The sequence below is a fragment of the Eucalyptus grandis genome, chromosome 11 (assembly GCF_016545825.1).
Source record: "Eucalyptus grandis isolate ANBG69807.140 chromosome 11, ASM1654582v1, whole genome shotgun sequence".
NCBI lineage: Eukaryota > Viridiplantae > Streptophyta > Magnoliopsida > Myrtales > Myrtaceae > Eucalyptus > Eucalyptus grandis.
Genome location: NC_052622.1, coordinates 23584041 through 23601823, shown reverse-complemented (window position 1 = coordinate 23601823; position 17783 = coordinate 23584041). Strand labels below are relative to the sequence as shown.

At 40.3% G+C, this 17783-nt stretch overlaps 2 protein-coding genes across 2 annotated transcripts; both read right to left on the bottom strand.

Annotated features, from left to right (window-relative positions):
- Positions 1–1372: 1372 nt before the first annotated feature.
- On the bottom strand, positions 1373–9600 carry LOC104447553 (G-type lectin S-receptor-like serine/threonine-protein kinase At1g61370). Its single transcript, XM_018873876.2, has 2 exons — positions 8902–9600; positions 1373–1707 (listed from the first exon to the last, which is right to left on the bottom strand). Exons 1-2 carry the CDS (start codon positions 9128–9130, stop codon positions 1490–1492), a joined length of 447 nt encoding a protein of 148 aa, XP_018729421.2. The 5' UTR covers positions 9131–9600; the 3' UTR covers positions 1373–1489.
- Positions 9601–9727: 127 nt separating this feature from the next.
- LOC104445665 (G-type lectin S-receptor-like serine/threonine-protein kinase At1g61370) lies at positions 9728–14216 on the bottom strand. Its single transcript, XM_010059573.3, is given in 8 exon segments — positions 9728–10286; positions 10382–10532; positions 11692–11929; positions 12020–12230; positions 12305–12522; positions 12709–12810; positions 12885–13854; positions 13856–14216. Coding segments are annotated over 8 exon segments (2532 nt in total). The 5' UTR covers positions 14195–14216; the 3' UTR covers positions 9728–9983.
- Positions 14217–17783: the final 3567 nt, after the last annotated feature.

Sequence of the window (17783 nt, the reverse complement as noted above, 5' to 3'; positions counted from 1 at the left end):
GTTCGTTGATCTGTCCAGAATTTCACGTCTTAAAGTGGAAAATCCATTGGTTAAATCATAGACTGAGAAAAGCAGATACGCACCGCAGCATGAATGCTAGATCCTGGATTGTACTTGACAGAATAAATATTTTCTTGCAAATGAATGTTAAAAACACTTGCTTCCTGCTTTATGCACCATGTCTTGACGGTCAATTCAACAGACTAGATATGACCTTACACCATAACTGAAATAGCCCTGGGAAGTGAGATGAATTTAGAGCTTAATACATATTTCACATCTCCCGTTGCAAGTAACTGCGCTAACCAGAAAATAAATCCCAAATATATGAAGGGAAATAACAAAGCTCGACTCTTTAATTTAGGCTATTTGACCTTCTTCTCTTTCGAGACCGACTGTGATTTTCAATGGAAAAGTGTGCATGCATCCAGTTCTAGGCGAGTGCTCCTCCTACTCCGAGTTCTAATTACAAATTTCGGTTTCAACCATTTTTCACTGTACAAAATGTCACGATCGAAAGTTAAAAGACAAGCTAATGTAAACCAAGATGATATCCTCGTAACTATTGCCAAGTGATATACATGAACATAAGGAAAAGGAGGGGAAAAAAGTGAGTACGGTCATCAGTTACCTGAATTGGGTTCAGTTTATGTTGCGCAATCTCTTCTATGAGAATGACGAGTTTTTCTTAAACGGACGGACTTGCTAGCAGTGAGATGTTGTGATTTTGGCATCATAGCTCTGCCTATTATTCTCCTCATTGAGTTATTTCAGCTGCCTATTATGAGTTTTGACCCGGCACAAATTGCAGGATCTACTAGCCCAAGCCTTGCTATGTCATGGCAATGGTGGAAGTGGTTGGATTGATCGTATCAGTCTTCCAACTTGAATCAAGGCCGGTTCATTAGGCTTTTGCTTAGGTAAAGTCCTGAGGAAAGCTTTCCGATAGACAGGTTGATGCTGATCAGCTCCAATATCAGTACTCCAAAGCTATAAACATCTGAGTTTTCAGAAAATATCCCATCCATGGCATACTCGAGAGACATGTAGCCGCTGTATGGCTTGGACATGTTATATATGTACATAGGATGCCATACTCATGATAAAGGTATACGATCATACATGTGAAGGGTTCACGATATCTGGTTCAAACAAAGAATCATAGACTCTAGGATGAGTGCACGAGAGGTCAGAAAATTGGAGGTTCATACTTCCAACTCGACAAATACTGTTTTTCTCGTACCTTTTAGCATTTGCATTTCAGCGCTGGTCTACAATTACCTCGGAGCAAGCTGACTTATTGGACCATTGGATGTGCATGGAGGAGTTTTCTCGGTCATATTAGAGGACAAAAGTAGGAACATGCACGAGGGGAAAGGTGAGCGCATTATACGGCTAATCTGCTGTCTAGGTGACAAATTGCCTCATGAGTATCTACTCTTAAGAGGGGTGATAGAAAGCTTACAACGTGCCAACAACTTCGTGAGTATTAATTAATCAAATCTTGAGTGCCTTCGAATATCTGTGCCAGCCCAAAATATGAAATTGTGGGATTCATCATTTCATCCAAGAGAATGTTGCTCTCTTTCAAAACCTGATGTATGACCCTGGGGCAAGAATTGCATTGGAGGCAGAGCAGCCCTCTTGTGACCTCGAGGATAATGCGGAAGCATATGGCCCAGTGAAGTTTTGCCTTCTCTGTTGAATCTGAACAAGGTAGCAAACAGAAACAATATCTAGTTTCACTACTGTTGGGAATTACTGATCCCCGAAATACCGGATTCGACACTAAATCGAACCCCTAAATCAATGCGGAAGCGAAGCCCAAGAAAACGACACGTATCACCGATCGTAAAGCACACCACGGATTCGAGCGTACCTTGATTGCCACATATTAGACACCGACGCCGTTAGAGGAAGAGAAATCGAGCCTTGTTCGATCCGAGGAGGCAAACTCCTTCAATTGCTTCACTGTTTCGCTTTTGGAGAAAACGGGAGAGAGGGAGAGAGCGTTGAGAGAAAAACAGTGTACGTACAATTTACCAACGGTTGTTTTTCTCTCTCTCTCCTCCCTTTTATACCTCCCTCTTTCCACGGGCCTTATTCCCGTGGGCCGGGCTTTCTAGGCCCAACTTTGGCGGATGGGCCTTAAGCCCAAATCAAATAAAGCCTTCATCTCCCACTCGCACATGGTGGTCCAAAACCAACATGGGCGGACAGGCCCTACTCAGGCCCATCAGAGAATAATCCATCATAGACTCTCTCTAACATGGTGGACCGAACAATATTCTCTTTACCTCTCTTCAACATTCATACCGGTGAATAATCCAGTGCGACCAGCATACTTTGAGAGCTCGTTGCTACACATCCGTTAGGAATATATAGCAGCTCATTAATGGGCGTCACACTCCGAGTAGATTTAGTATGCAAAGTACTCTAGATCGATCGATCACATTTATATCTCTTAATCTCTTTTAAACAATGATATATATTGTATTCACAATTATAATTATCACAAAGACAGTTATAATTGGTCGACCCGGTGAATACAAAACTATAATGTGATTCTCCAAAATCGATCTTCCTCTTTCCTTCAAACTCTCATTTCAGTCCAGCTTGCTTTTCTAGAAATGCCCCATTAGATCGAATCATCACATGACCATTGGCAACACCCTAAGATAGCAAACACTAAATAGAAATCTTGAGAATAAGTAAGAGTCCCGAGGGACTAAAAAAAAAAATTGAGGAACTCTTTTCCTCAAGAGTCTCACACGTCATAAAAGTTGAGATCAAACTTTTGTCACTCTTATTGGTCGTCTCATGCATACGTAGTATGAAATACGTATTACGGTATTAACTCCTTTACCATGGAGCGTATGTCTACACTTTTCAATACCGTACAGATGATAGTTCAAACATACCTAATGTCTAACTTGAGTTCACGTATCTACTCAATCACAAAATTCATCGAACTCACATCTGGCATTTTAGACATAGATAAAAAAATATGTGGGTTATTTTACTTTCGGACATAGTAAGTATTATGTCCTCATCTTAACACTCAGTTAAGGCGACATGCGTGTTTTAAGCTTGAGTTCTCGATTATCACCTAGATAATAAGCTTAAAAACAGTCTCATCTCTATTTATCACACAGTAAATAGAGGCGATTACCCGTGTGAGTGGGCTAATCTTATATCTGTCCGACATACTTCTCAACTTAAAATAATGCACTAAGCATTAAGATGCATAAAGATCAAACAAAGATTCATAGGCATTAATGATGAAAACACAAATTCATCAAATTGTGAACACTTAGGGAAATTACAATATTTAGTACATCAGTTTCTATGCAGTCCTAGAGATTTCACATGGCCACAAAGCACATCTCTAGGTATTGGCTTTGTTATAGGATCTGCAACTATTCTATGCGTAGTATGTACTCTAAGTTCACATCCTTTCGTGCAACCATATCCTTGACAAAATTATACTTGGTATCTATATGTTTGGTCTTGCCATGATATTTGGATCTTTAGTGTACACTTTTGCTGCTTAATTATCATAGTTAACTAATAACAAATCTGCAGCACTTCCAATAACACCTAAATGATCCAATAATCTCTTAAGCCAAACATTTTCTTATACAGCTGCTGATAATGTCACGAACTTAGTTTCCATCGTGGACAAGGCTATACACTTTTGTTTCTTACTGCTCCAACATATGGTGCCATTATTCGTAAGAGAACAAACCCAGAGGTAGATTTCCTTTTATTTAAATCTCCTCCCAATCAATATCGAATAGCCTTAGAGTCACGTATCCTTTCCATAATAACTCAGCGTATAATCAGCAGTCCCCTTTAGATACCTTAGTATTCTTTTAACGGCTTTCTAATGTGCTTGACCTGGATTGGATTGGTAACTATTCATCATTCCAACTGCAAAGCATATGTTGGGTGTTGTACACATCATAGCATACATCAAGCTCCCAACAGCACTAGCATAAGGAACATATTTTGTTTGTTCCTTCTCTTGTGGAGTCCTTGGACACGCCTATGGCTCAATCCTTCACCTTTTGCAATAGGAGTGTTTATGGGTTTACAATCCCATATTATTCATCTCAAAGTTGGAAGACAACTGTCTCTTGACAAAGTATAACCAACTCCATATTGCTTCCGGCAATTAGTATATCATCAACATATAATGATATGATCACAAATTGATCCTTGGATCTTTTGATATATATACAATGATCCTCATCTATCATTGTAAGATCATATGCTATTATGGCATTATGAAAACGTATATATCATTGTCTTGACGATCGCTTAAGGCCATATATCGACCCCCCAAAGTCGACATACATTTTCTTCTTGGCCTTTCACTATGAAACCGACAGGTTGTTCCATATTTATTTATTTCTCTAATTCTCCATTGAGGAAAGCAGTCTTTACATCCATTTGATGTAACTCAAGATCCAGACTAGCCACTATTGCCGAATTATGCGAGTCGAGGTAAATCTCAATACAGAGAAAATGTATTTTCATAATCAATATCTTCCTGTTGATTATACCCCTTCGCCACAAGGTGAGTCTTATGCCTTTCTATCGAGCCATCAGCCTTTTGCTTTATTTTTTGAGAACCCACTTGTTCCCAATGGCTTTGCATCCTTTTGGAAGATCAACCAGTTCCTAGACTTGGTTTGACTTCATTGACTCCATTTCCTCTTCCATTGCATTAATCCATTTTTTCTTACTAGGGCAATTAAGAGCCTCATTAATATTTCTCGGCTCATCCTCATCTTGCGGAGCAACCATAAAAGTTTCCTTTTCAATGTCAAAACATCGACGGGGAATACTTTGGCGACTTGTTCACCGTATGGGAGATTGTACACTTAGCACATCATTCCCAATTATGCTCCCATTTGGATTAGGTAATGATGATGTCGTCACATCAGGTGGTTGCAATTGAGAATAAATTGAATTCAATTCATCACATCTCATATTACTCCCACTTGGATGAACTCCACTAATATCATTATCTTGATCCAAGGTTTCAAATAGGAAGTAATCTTCCCCTATTTCGCCCCTCTAAGGAAATTCATCCACTAAGAATGTGACATCCCGTGATTCAAAATTCAGTTATTCTCCCACTTTCCTGCTCACCTATGAACACATATCCTTTCGAGTGTTCGGAGTATCTCATTAAAATACTCTACTTTTATCTGGGACTCAATTTCCCAAACTTGTGAGAGGACATATGAGTATAGGTAGCATAACCCCATGGCTTAAGTAAACTTAAGTCCGGTTTCTACCTATCCATAACTTATATGGAGTGGAAATAACTAATTTGGAAGGCACCCGATTAAGTATGCAGGCAACTGTTAACAACGCATCACTCCAAAAAAGTGATAAGTAAGTTAGCGTGCGCCATCATGGACCTAACCATTTCCGTAGGGTTCTCGTTTCTTCTCTCCGCAACACCATTTTGTTGAGGAGTATATAGAATAGATAATTGTCTTTCTATTCATTTTTCATCACATAATTTTCTGAACTCATCGATAAATATTCTCAACCTCGATCGGATCTAAATACTTTTATTTTCTTGTCTAATTGATTTTCTACCAAGTTCATAAACATTTTGAAACAACTTATGCTTCAGATTTATGAGAAATCAAATAGACATATCCGTATCGAGTAGAATCATCTATAAAAGTGATGAAATAAACAGCCCCATGCCTTCCTCTCACATTCATTGAACCACGAGATCGTCGAAATGGATTAAATGCAGAGGAAATTCAGCTCTTTTACCTTTTTTCAAATGGTTTCATTGTTGTTTTCCCTTCTAGGCAATGCTTACATATGAGCAAATCGACTTTTTCAATATTGCCCAACAAGCCCTCTTTGGCTAGTCTTTTCATATGTTGTTGGCCCATATGACCAAGTCTAGCATGCCACCATATTCACATCATTATCATATAAAGTAGAAGACGTGAAACAAGGGAATAACATATTGACATCACCACAAAATCAACATTTAGTACAATAAAACCATCCGAAAGTGACCAAAATCATAGTAGTTTGTATCCAAATACAAATCTACACATCTATTATGGAAATTCATACTAAAACCAAGCTTAACCAACATCAAAACAGACACTTAAATTTCGACGAATCTATGGAGCATATAGGACATCATGTAGGAACAAGGTGCGTCCACCACGCATATTCAATTGGTAGGTGCCAATCCCTTTAACTTCAACTCTGAAATTATTTCCCACATAGATCCACATAGTTCCAGTTGGTATCGTCGGAATTTCACGAAGGATCCTCTATCTTATATGGTCTGTCGTTCCTGAATCTGCAGTCCACAAAGGATTGGATTCAGCCAATAATGCAGCACTCGACACATAAGCAAAGTTCTCAAATGTACTAGAGGTGTATACTTTCTTTGGCTCACGACAGTCGCAAGCATAGTGACCTCTCTTGTCATAATTGTAACACCTCACCCTTGACATTTTATTTACTTGAGGACGTTTTCCTCTCTTGTGTTGGTTAACCCTTAATTTCTTGCAATAAGGACTTGATCATTTGCATGCCCATATATTGAACGAATCAATATGCTTGCGCTTAGAGCTCAAAGCCCTTTCTGAGCTAGAACCAACATTGCCAATATTTATTTTCGGCTCAAATGCCGTTAGGCGGTCCTTTACTAGCTCAAGGTGGCGCACGGCACCCTCAAGATCTTCCATAATTTGGTCAAGAGCTTCTAGTGCTTTTCGCTTTTCCAACACATATTGAATCTTCATATTCAATATTTCACAATTGTTGCCGTTCATATCAGCAATCACATTCTTAGTTGCTGAAACCATCGATCCCGAACACATCGCATACATGCACGAATAATTAATGCCTATTATTTATGCATCCACTTTTACATAGACCCATCATATTAATAAATAATTTCAAGTAAGGTTTCAGAATCAAAAGGTCACTATGTTTCCAATCATCCTCCAAAATCCTAACTTAAAACTATCATCAATATAATTGTCTTATGCAAAGTCAATTCTATGAAACTACAAAAACTTCTAAAACTACCCATAGCTAATTACCCATAGCAACCAGCAATAACAGAAAGCAATATATAATAGAACATTTAATAAAAACAATAATGCTTTCAATTAACACAATTAGGTAGTAATCATTACATAATATGTCCACAAATCACACTTAACATATATCAGCCAATACAACTAACACCAAGTCAAGACACGAACCGGGAAAGATCCTCTTTTGTTCAATTTCTTGATCTTTTCCTCGAAACAATACAATAATATTCATTTACAAAATCCATCACAATTTTCTTATAGGAAGCGTTTCTGTTGACATCCCATATGCGATTCAACACATCTTGCCATTCGGGAAAGAGTGTTTATGAAAAATCGCACCATCTCTCGATGTGACATAGGACGACCATTCCATATGACCATTGAATTTTCCCGTTGACTTCAAGGACGTGATCAATTAAGCCACCACTCTCCCATCGATGATCATCGGCTCGCCTATCAACTTAGACAAATGACCTTTCCTTTTGTTCACCCAGTCACCGCGCGAATAGGTGTGCGCAACCTCGGGGAGGCATTGTTCCTACAACAAATGCGAGAACAAATAAGGATTACATATAATCCACATAGACTTAATTGAAAAAGAAACACATTCTTTTCCCTTTTTTCTTTTTTGGGTCAACGGTCAACGGTCGGTCAACGGTCAAGTCAACGGTCAACGGTCGTCGCCGGTCAACGGTCGTCGGTCGTCAGACCGGACGGACCGGTCGGACCGGTCGGACCGTTCGGGCGAACCGGCTGCACGTGCCGCGCGCGGCGCGGGATGACGCCACGCGCACGTCGGCGGCACTCGCCACGCACGTGCCATCGTCGGCCAATGGGTCGGGTCGGGTCGGTTCGCGGGTCGTCGCCGCCCGGCCAACGTCATCGGCGACGTCATCGATGACGCCAGCCCAAATAAGCCGGCCGTTGGGTGACGCTCATGACGCCAGCACACGTCGGTCCGTGGACCGGCGCGTGCCGGCCACCGGCCGGCGGCGCGCGCACGCCGAGCGCGCTAACCGGCGCGTGTGACACACGCGCTGGCGATCGAGCGCTCCGGCGCGTCGCGCCCACGCGCAGCGCCTTCCGGCCGCGCGCGTGGGCGCGTGCGGCGTCGCCCCGGCCGCGCGAGACATCTCTGACTCGTCTCGACGCGCCTTTCTCCCCATGCTTTCAGAATTTGTTTTTGACATTCTAAAACTCATGAAAATGGCCGAAGAAGTCTCGGGTGTCGGGATTTTCGCCCGGTTCCGTACGGCCGAAAGTTTCTTCAAAAATCAATCAAAGAACATGAAATTGATCGGGAAAACGTGAAAGCGGGCTCGATACCAATGTTGGGAATTACTTGATCCCCGAAATACCGGATTCGACACTAAATCGAACCCTAAATGAATGCGGAAGCGAAGCCCAAGAAAACGACACGTATCACCGATCGTAAAGCACACCACGGATTCGAGCGTACCTTGATTGCCGAGATTAGACACCGACGCGTTAGAGGAAGAGAAATCGAGTTTTGTTCGATCCGAGGAGGCAAACTCCTTCAATTGCTTCACTGGTTCGCTTTTGGAGAAAACGGGAGAGAGGGAGAGCGTTGAGAGAAAAACAGTGTACATACAATTTACCAACGGTTGTTTTTCTCTCTCTCCTTTTATACCTCCCTCTTTCCACGGGCTTTATTCCCGTGGGCCGGGCTTTCTAGGCCCAACTTTGGCGGATGGGCCTTAAGCCCAAATCAAATAAAGCCTTCAACTACCATATCTTGTTGAAAATGGAAATTACTTCTTCAGAGAGTGAGACAAACCAGAAAGAAAGGCGTCCAGGCTCTTGTTCAGCAAGTACTCGTACACTATTGTCTTTTCTTCTCCTTCTGTGCAGTAACCGACAAGTCTCACCAGATTTCGGTGTTGTAGTTTGGATATTAGAAGGATCTCATTCTTGAACTCAGCTATGCCTTGGCCTGAGATGCTCGAAAGTCTCTTCACAGCTATCTCCTTACCATCATTCAGCTTTCCCTGTTTCCAAATGAACATAGCTATCAGATCTTGGTTGATCTCTGTATTTCCCTCGAAGAAGGCTTATTTTTAACTTATAAACGGGGCAAACCGTCCCTGCCCAAGTTTGTTTTTCGCATTGAAGTTGTCTGTCGCGAGGAGTACGCTGTCAAAATCATACACCAGCAATTCAGATGCGTCACCTTGCTTCATTCGCTCTTTCCATGCAAATTTTGTTAGCAGTTCCTCTGATTTGTTGGCTGTCGCCAATGACTTAATCAGTCTTGGGATTGTCATTTTCCTCAAACTCCCTTTCTTTCTTCGCTCAGAGAAGGCTTATTTTAAGGGTATAGTGGGTGTGTGACGATGATCCTGGATCGCATAATTTGGCTATTGACCATCTCCAAGACAGAAAGGTCCATAGGAAGACTTTCCTGCTCTCCTTTTCTTTTTCCACTTCTTAATCAAAACTCGATGGAAAAGTTACTGGAACTGCAAGGAGGGAGTATCATCAATTGGACAGGACACTCAAAATGACATCAACTTCTCAGAGCAAATCAAGAATATGCTTTGACATCAGAATGGTATCAATTTTGACAACCAAAATGAATGCGCAGTCACATACCAATTCCACAGTGAAGAACACTCAAAGTATTCATATTCATATTGAGATTATCTCGATGCATACAGACTTTCTGAATTTTTGTGCCTTCGTGCACACATAAAACTCTTCTAATAGAGCGATGGCAACTGGGAGCCCCTCACTGTCTCTATGTTTACATCATAGATCAACGCATTAGTGCAACAACAGATTATTTATTCAAGCAGATAATTTGATAAACGCTGAATTCTTGGAAAGATGAATTAGTCAGAGACAATGCATATTAGAGTTTTATCTTCCTTCAGCCAAAGTAATGGTGATGGTATTCCTGGACCGAATGTATTCTTCTTCTGATTGGACTTCATGAGTCGTTGAGCGTTGAAATGTAAATGCTGGTTGCTTTGGCTGTGGAAGATCAGATTGCCCACTTAGCATTAGAACCACGGCTGACATGTCAGGTCTATCTGCGGCATGTTCCTGCACACAGAGAAGCCCTAATTGAATGCATCTCATCACTTCTGAAGGCAAAAATGCGTCACCAATGGCTTCATCCATTAGGTCCAATCCTCTGCCTTCATGCCACAAGTGCCATACCTGTAACAACCGGTTGATTTTTAGATTGTCCCAGGGATTACCGATGATTGAAACCTGAATGGAGATATTAGTTTGAAGTTAGATCTGACGCTTACATAGGTCAGGAGATTGAGATGCTGTCCATGGTATTCTAAACTTGTGTTCTTCTTGCTGCTGATAAGCTCCAATATCAGTACTCCAAAGCTATAAACATCAGATTTTTCAGAAAATATCCCACCCATGGCATATTCGGGAGACATGTAACCCCTGTATGAATTGGACATGTTATGTTCTCATACTAGGATGCCATCATCATAATAAAGGTATAAAAACTCATACAAATGGAAGGTTCACGAAATACAGTTCAAACAAAAATTCAGACTCAAGGACGATGGCATGAGAGGTCAGAAACCAAATCGACTAGTACTGCCTTTCTAATACCTTTTAGCATTTGCGTTACAGAACTGGTTTATAATTATCTATGAACAAACTTGTTGAGAAAACTTCCCAATATGTTTTGAAGATTGACAAAACCTTAAGGATTCCCGATTCATATGAGAATCATTTTGAGGCGCTCTTACCTAATGAAGAACTCTACTTATGGAAACCCAACGTCTGTTGTATGGGCAATGGAATCATAAGAAGATTCTAATCTTGTAATCCAAGTAGCAATCAGATCTTCTCATATCATTTAGGTCCAACGGGTGGATTGGATGAATGATCCTCAGTCCAACGGTCAGCTTGGAAATTGAAGAGTATAAAAGGAGATCATGGTGCTAAAAGAAAACAAGATTTGAAGTCTATAATTCTAAAGTTCAAAGAGAGCCTCGACATTTTCATACTTGTCTCTCTGAGTTGAAATTGTAATCTCTGAGAGGCTGTCGTTTAGAGTGACCATGTGAGATTAGAAGATATGATCACACATTCTGGAGAGTACTCAGACTCTATAATCTCTAATTGATTCTCTAGTGAAATCTAGCCAATAGGCTATCGGAATGAGAGAGTGGATATTAGCTTACTATAAGCCGAACTACTATAACTGTTGCCAACTGTCATGTGCAATATATTCTGGCCCTTAACCTCTCTTTCATTTTGATTGATATTTTATTGCACACAATAGTTCTGATCCCTTCGTAGTTTTCATCAAATGTTGTTCTTTCACAATATTGAACTTCATTGTTTTAAATTCCGCTTTAATTGTGCATAATCACATATTCATCCCCTCAAGGTGATAGTACTAGCCACCTCATAATTGGCTTATTGGAACCATTGGATGTAAATGGAAGAATTTTCTTGGTCATATTAAAGGACAATAGTTGGAACATGCATGAAGGGAAAGGTGAGCACATTAAACTGCTAATCTGCTGTCTAGGTGACAAATTGCCTCATGAGTAAGTACTCTTAAGACTGATGATAGAATGCTTACAGTGTCCCCACAACTTTGTGAGTATTTATGAAAACTTGAGTGCCTTCAAACATCCGCGCTAGCCCAAAATCTGAAATCTTGGGATTCATTTTTTCGTCCAAGAGAATGTTGCTCACTTTCAAATCTCTATGTATGACCCTAAGGCAAGAATCACGGTGGAGGTAGAGCAGCCCTCTTGCAATGCCTTGGATAATGTGGAAGCGGATGCCCCAGCTGAGTTTTGCCTTCTCTTTTGAATCTAAACAAGGTGGTAAACAGAAACAATATCTAGTTTCACTGCGGTATTTTGTTGAAAGCAGAAATAAGTTCTTCAGAGAGTGAGACAAACCGAAAAGAAAGGCGTCCAAGCTCTTGTTCGGCAAGTACTCATACACTAGTATCTTTTCTTCTCCTTCAGTGCAGTAACCAACAAGTCTCACCAGATTTCGGTGTTGAAGTTTGGATATCAGAAGGATCTCATTCTTGAACTCTGCAACGCCTTGGCCTGAGCTGCTCAAAAGTCTTTTCACAGCTATGTCCTTACCATCGTTCAGCTTTCCCTGTTTTCAAACGAACATAACAATCAGATCTTGGATAATCTCTGTATTTCCCTCGGCGAAGGCTTTTTCTTTACCTTATAAACAAGGCCAAACCCTCCCTGCCCAAGTTTGTTCTTCACGTCAAAGTTGTTCGTTGCAAGGAGTATGCTGTCCAAATCATAAACCCTTAATTCCGACGCATCGCCTTGCTTCATTTGCTCTTTCCATGCAGTTTCCCTCAGCAATTCCTCTGATCTGTTGGCTATGGCCTTTGAATTAAGGACCCTTGGGATTGTCATCTTCCTAAATTTCCCTACAATTTTACAAGCAGAACGAAAACGACTGATAATAAGTGTGAGAATATGAGAAGCAACAGTGTTTCTATTGTAGTGATTGCCAAGCTTCCGAAGCCATTGCTTTACAAATGATACAATATTCTTATGTCTTGGTTAACATGAAATCTCATTTAAACAGCCATGAAATGCACATCTTTTATTACCTCTCCACTTGAAAAGACCACACACTGAAATGCCAGCTCCGAATAACATGATGCCAGAAATAGTACTTAGGCTGATGATGAGTTTTGTCTTTGTAGGTACACCTGAACTGGGAAAATACATTATAAGAACCACAGGCAGTGCAAGATTAAATGAAAATTAATTCAACCTTTCCAACCTTTATCCACATCCACAAGTCGAAGAAATAGATCTTTGCCTTCTCTGGAGAATTGCTGAGTATCTATGAGGTTTTTACACCAAGCCATACATCCTACAGTATCCACATAAGAAAAGGCCAAGCACGAGCAGTTTCCTAGGCACCAACTTCGACATCCTTCTGCATCAGCTATGTTTGACAAATAATCAGCAGAATCAGGCAATTTCATATGTTTCATTGGCCAGAACACATCTTTTTCCACAGTCGTCATAGCTGCTGCATGTGCGGATTTCTGACAATTCAATTCCATTTTCCTAACGCACCCTCCAGTCCAGTTTCCTCTGTTCCACTCTTCATCTGACCTGGGTTTAAACCCTTTTAAGCAGCTACATATAGGTGAACTAAACGTATCGCAAACTCCAAAAGGACCACATGTTCCATAAATTTCACACCGGTTAGTTCGTGATGCTTCCCAGTTTGTTGACCATCCATCCCCCCAACGAACAGACTCTATAGATCCTTCCGATGAGATGAAAACATATCCAAAGGAGTTGTTGTAATAATTGCGGAAATAATATGTCGTTCCCTGGTTGATATTTTGCACAAGCTGATGGCCGCTCAGGTATTTGTTGCTCATGGTCGGTATTCCATTAAACTTGGATTTATCCCACTGTCCGCTTCTCCAGTATGGACTTGATCCATTCCAAGCGAAAAGCTGAGGTGGTGTCTCTGATGTCACTCCAAGGACAAAGCTTCCGGGCGATGGATCATCTTCACCTTTCCAGGAAATCAAGTATTTTTTCTTTCCTGTTTTCGCATTTACTCCGATCTTCATGTTTGGCAGGAGAGTGTCGGTTGGCTCATCGAAGCTTTCCCACATTTTATTTGCATTCCCATCTTGAAGAACAAGGTTTCCAAAGTCTAAAAGCACTGCTGCAGAATAATTAGACTTCGCCGTGACATTTGTAGACCAGACAGCATTTTTTTCGCCCATCTAGAAGCTTCAGATTTCCATCTCCGCCAATTATCAAACTTGCAGATTGATCTTTGTGTCCAAGTGGCTTGTCCCTGTTGGCCACCCAGACAACTTTGGAGAAAGTCGTGTTCTTGTACCATATTCCTACGTACTGCTTTTCTGATCCATTAGGCCCGAAGAACCCGAGCTCGAAGATTTTACAAGGAGAGACAAGGGTTTGGTTCTGAATGAGTGGCCTTGATGCAGTTATATTGTAAATTGTGCTGCTTTGAAGTGCTTGAAACAGCGAGCAGACGAGCAAAGAATACACAAATACACAATCATAAGAACAATGATTCACAAATTCAAGAACCATTTGTGAAAATTGCCCTGGGAAATTTCACCTGTTACAGGCAGATCGAAAGGGATAAAAATGGGATTACTGTGAACCAAGCTTACAGTGCTTAGATCCTCTGTGTAAGTGCACTCACAAATGCCAATATTCCTTCGGGATGGTGGTATTTAATGACCAGAAGAGTTTCGTTTGGCAATAGCAAAATGGTTTGAGTGGGAAACTATAGCTCCCAACAGCAATCATTTTTGACAGTACAGCCTGCATGACCCGCTAAGGTTGGGCTTTTTCTTCTCCACTTCTCCAAAGTTGACGCGGTTTCATAGGTAATATTTAGATCTTACTATTGTGGCTTCTTTTTCCTTTTCCTTGTAAATGACAGGATATCGAGACATTCAGGATTTAGGAGACTGACTTCATCTGCCGAACTTGAATGCATCCATTCTTCCCGTTGTATACAAGAATAGGGTGATGGCTGGTTATATGGCATATTAAAATATATCTCGAGTTTGAATTTATTGAATAATATTTAGTCTAAATAAATTAGATTGGCCAACCTTATGATTCCGTGGGACTTCTCCTTCAGTCCAGCTACTCATGATTGCATTTATGTTCAACCACAATTGTGAAAAGAAGAAATTGCCCATGGATTTCATTTTTACATTTATTTTTTTTGCATATGTAGGAGACAAAGAAAGCGAGAAGAACGTACATGTTTTATTCAACTTTGTCAAGTTGGGCCACACAATATTTGACAAAACAAAAAAGAGAATAATCATGAGCTAAATAGTATCAACACCAACACGTGACACGACACGTCGATATGTCATTTTTCCAAAAATAGAGAATTTCGATATGTTCGGACATGTTGTATATTAAATGTATATTTTATAGATACATGATAAATTATCATTTTATGATTATTTTAATTAAATTAATTTGATTCAAATTCATAAAAAGATAAATAATTAAAAAAAGAGCCTGGAATGAATTTATATTAAAAACATTGATTTTTTTTTTTAATTTTTATAGCCAAGATCCACCGGGCCCGACTAGCTTACGCTCGCCAACCCACGGCCCGTATATTGTCCAGCCAAAAAGATAAGACAATCATCTCTGAGAAGAACCTGTTTAGGATTGTGGACAAATCTTCCAAACCTTGATCCATTTCAGCTTATCACAATTAAACATCGCATTGTTACAGAGTATTTATTTCCTCTTTTACGCAGATGCTAAAGGAGTCTCTCCAATGATTCTCTTATGCTGATTATGCAGGACCCTTATGTTAGGAATATGCAACGTTGATGAGAAGAAATTGGAGAACAAGGCAAGCGAAATTTTACATGGAAAGCCCAATCAAAATCAGAAAATAAAGCACATGAGCTCGGAGTTTTCAGAGTTACAAGTACAACTATAAAAGATATTGTCCCGTTTTATAGGAGTTAAAGCATACGAAGTTATGATGAAAATTACATATATGCCATTAGCAACAATAATTTTTCTCTACTATAACAAATAAATTACATGTATGCTATTAACAATGAAAAGCCCTTCTATTTTTATATTATTTTCCTCTATCGAACCCCACAACTCCATCAATCTCCCATATGGAGAGTGATCTTTAAACTAGCAATAGTCTTTTATATCTTCACTTGTCTTTATAACAAAAAATGTCTTAGTGCGGTAGTCTCCTCATTACTAACCAAGGAGGTCAGCTGAGGCAATGCACAACCTCAATCTCTTAGTGGTGATAGCCTTGGTTAACATATGTACTGGATTTCTTGCACCAAAGGTCTTCTTCAATGACAATATCTCATCATCTATCAATTAACGTATATGATGATACTTCACTTCAATGTGCTTTGCCCTTAACTAAAATGGCTCCCCTCATGTAGGCATCATGGCTAAGTGCATGGGTTGTGTTCAAGCCAAGCGGCCATAAAGGATGAATTGGTGACCGAGTCACTTGGGAATTGATGAATCTATGCCTTTCAGTAAGATGAGACCATGCTTCGGGCATGAATGAATGAGCCACGCGCTATCAAGCCACAATCCGAACAAGATATTGGTGTTCTAGCGTCTAGCAATGCAGATGTGACCTCATTCGATGAGTCCATGTGGTCCTCGAGTTCTCATGCTTGAGAAGCTATGGATGAGTCAGCTTGGTTTATTTCTAGTGTATGCAATGGCATGCGAAAGACAATAAGAATGTGTGTGTTGGCAGGTTCTATGTTGGTGCATCGAACTCTTCTCTCATTTTCAATCAGTTGTTGCTCCACGAGCTAACATTATATGCAAAAAGCGTGGGTCCCTGTGTTGCATGCCTATTGTGATGAACATGTGTGCCTTTGGTTGTCCCTTCCATCATAGCATCCTTTTGGATGCTCGGTTGGACTAGACAGTAGGGTTCCTGTTCCATGAACATGATCTCATTCGATTGTTCAAATGGACCACGAATGCCTACTTGTTATCTTGGATGCGAAACCTCTTCATGGGTATGGGGTCATTGGCCCTTGTTCCTAAATTGTTAAGCATTTATTGGTTCACCGGAATGATGCTCTTGCCTTATCTTTGACCAAGTAAAGCCCTTGAGCTTTGTGATGGATCATGCCCGGCAAACATTGTGAAGGAATGCTACTTGGTTGATTCTGCTAGTAGTCATATACTTGTTTCAAAGATTAAGCTATGCATGTATAGTATGAACAAATTCAGGTTGTGAAACTATGAATGTCTCATTAATTGTGACACAATCATTAGCTGGATAAAACTAGCTTGTTTCACGATAGTCTAAACTCAGCTCACGTTCCTTATTGGTGGGTGAATAATTCGACACTTGGTGAATTCTACTTCACAATGATAGGAAGAGCCAACATCAAAGGATCAAAAAGCAACATCACTATGAACATTTGGCCACCACAAGCTAGTTATCCCTGTGGTAACTTTTTTGATGCCTCTAGCTTCAAATTCTGAAGATCTAAAAGATCGATTGGCCATGCTTTTATGGTTTGTATTCGTACTGAAAATCAGAATCAAACGAACTTTTACCATTTTGGTATACACGAGATTTCTGTTCTTGTTGAGCTTATATTAGGACACCTACGGTATTTTTTCACAGATGTGCTGCCCTAGCCAAACTCCCCACCTGATAATGTCTTTTACTCGGATCTGTTCGTGTGCGCGGACCTTAGATCTAAAAGAAGGGGCATTGCCCCACCTCCGTTTATGGAATAAGTAAAATAACGTTAAAAGTAGTGGTATTTCACTTTCGTTGTTTGTAGCTCCCTCTACAACTCTCAAGTCATTTCACAAAGTCGGACTAGAGTCAAGCTCAACAGGGTCTTCTTTCCTCGTTGATTTTGCCAAGCTCATTCCCTTGGCTATGATTTCACTGAATAGTAGACAGAGACCGTGGGAATCTCGTTAGTTCATCCATGCGCATCACTAATTAGATGACGAGGCATTTGGCTATCTTAAGAGAGTCATAGTTACTTCCTCTGTTTAACCATGCTTGGTTGAATTTCTTCACTTTAACATTTAGAGCATTGGGTAGAAATCACATTGCGTGAGCATCCACGGGAACCATCGCAATGCTTTGTTTTAATTAAGCAGTTGG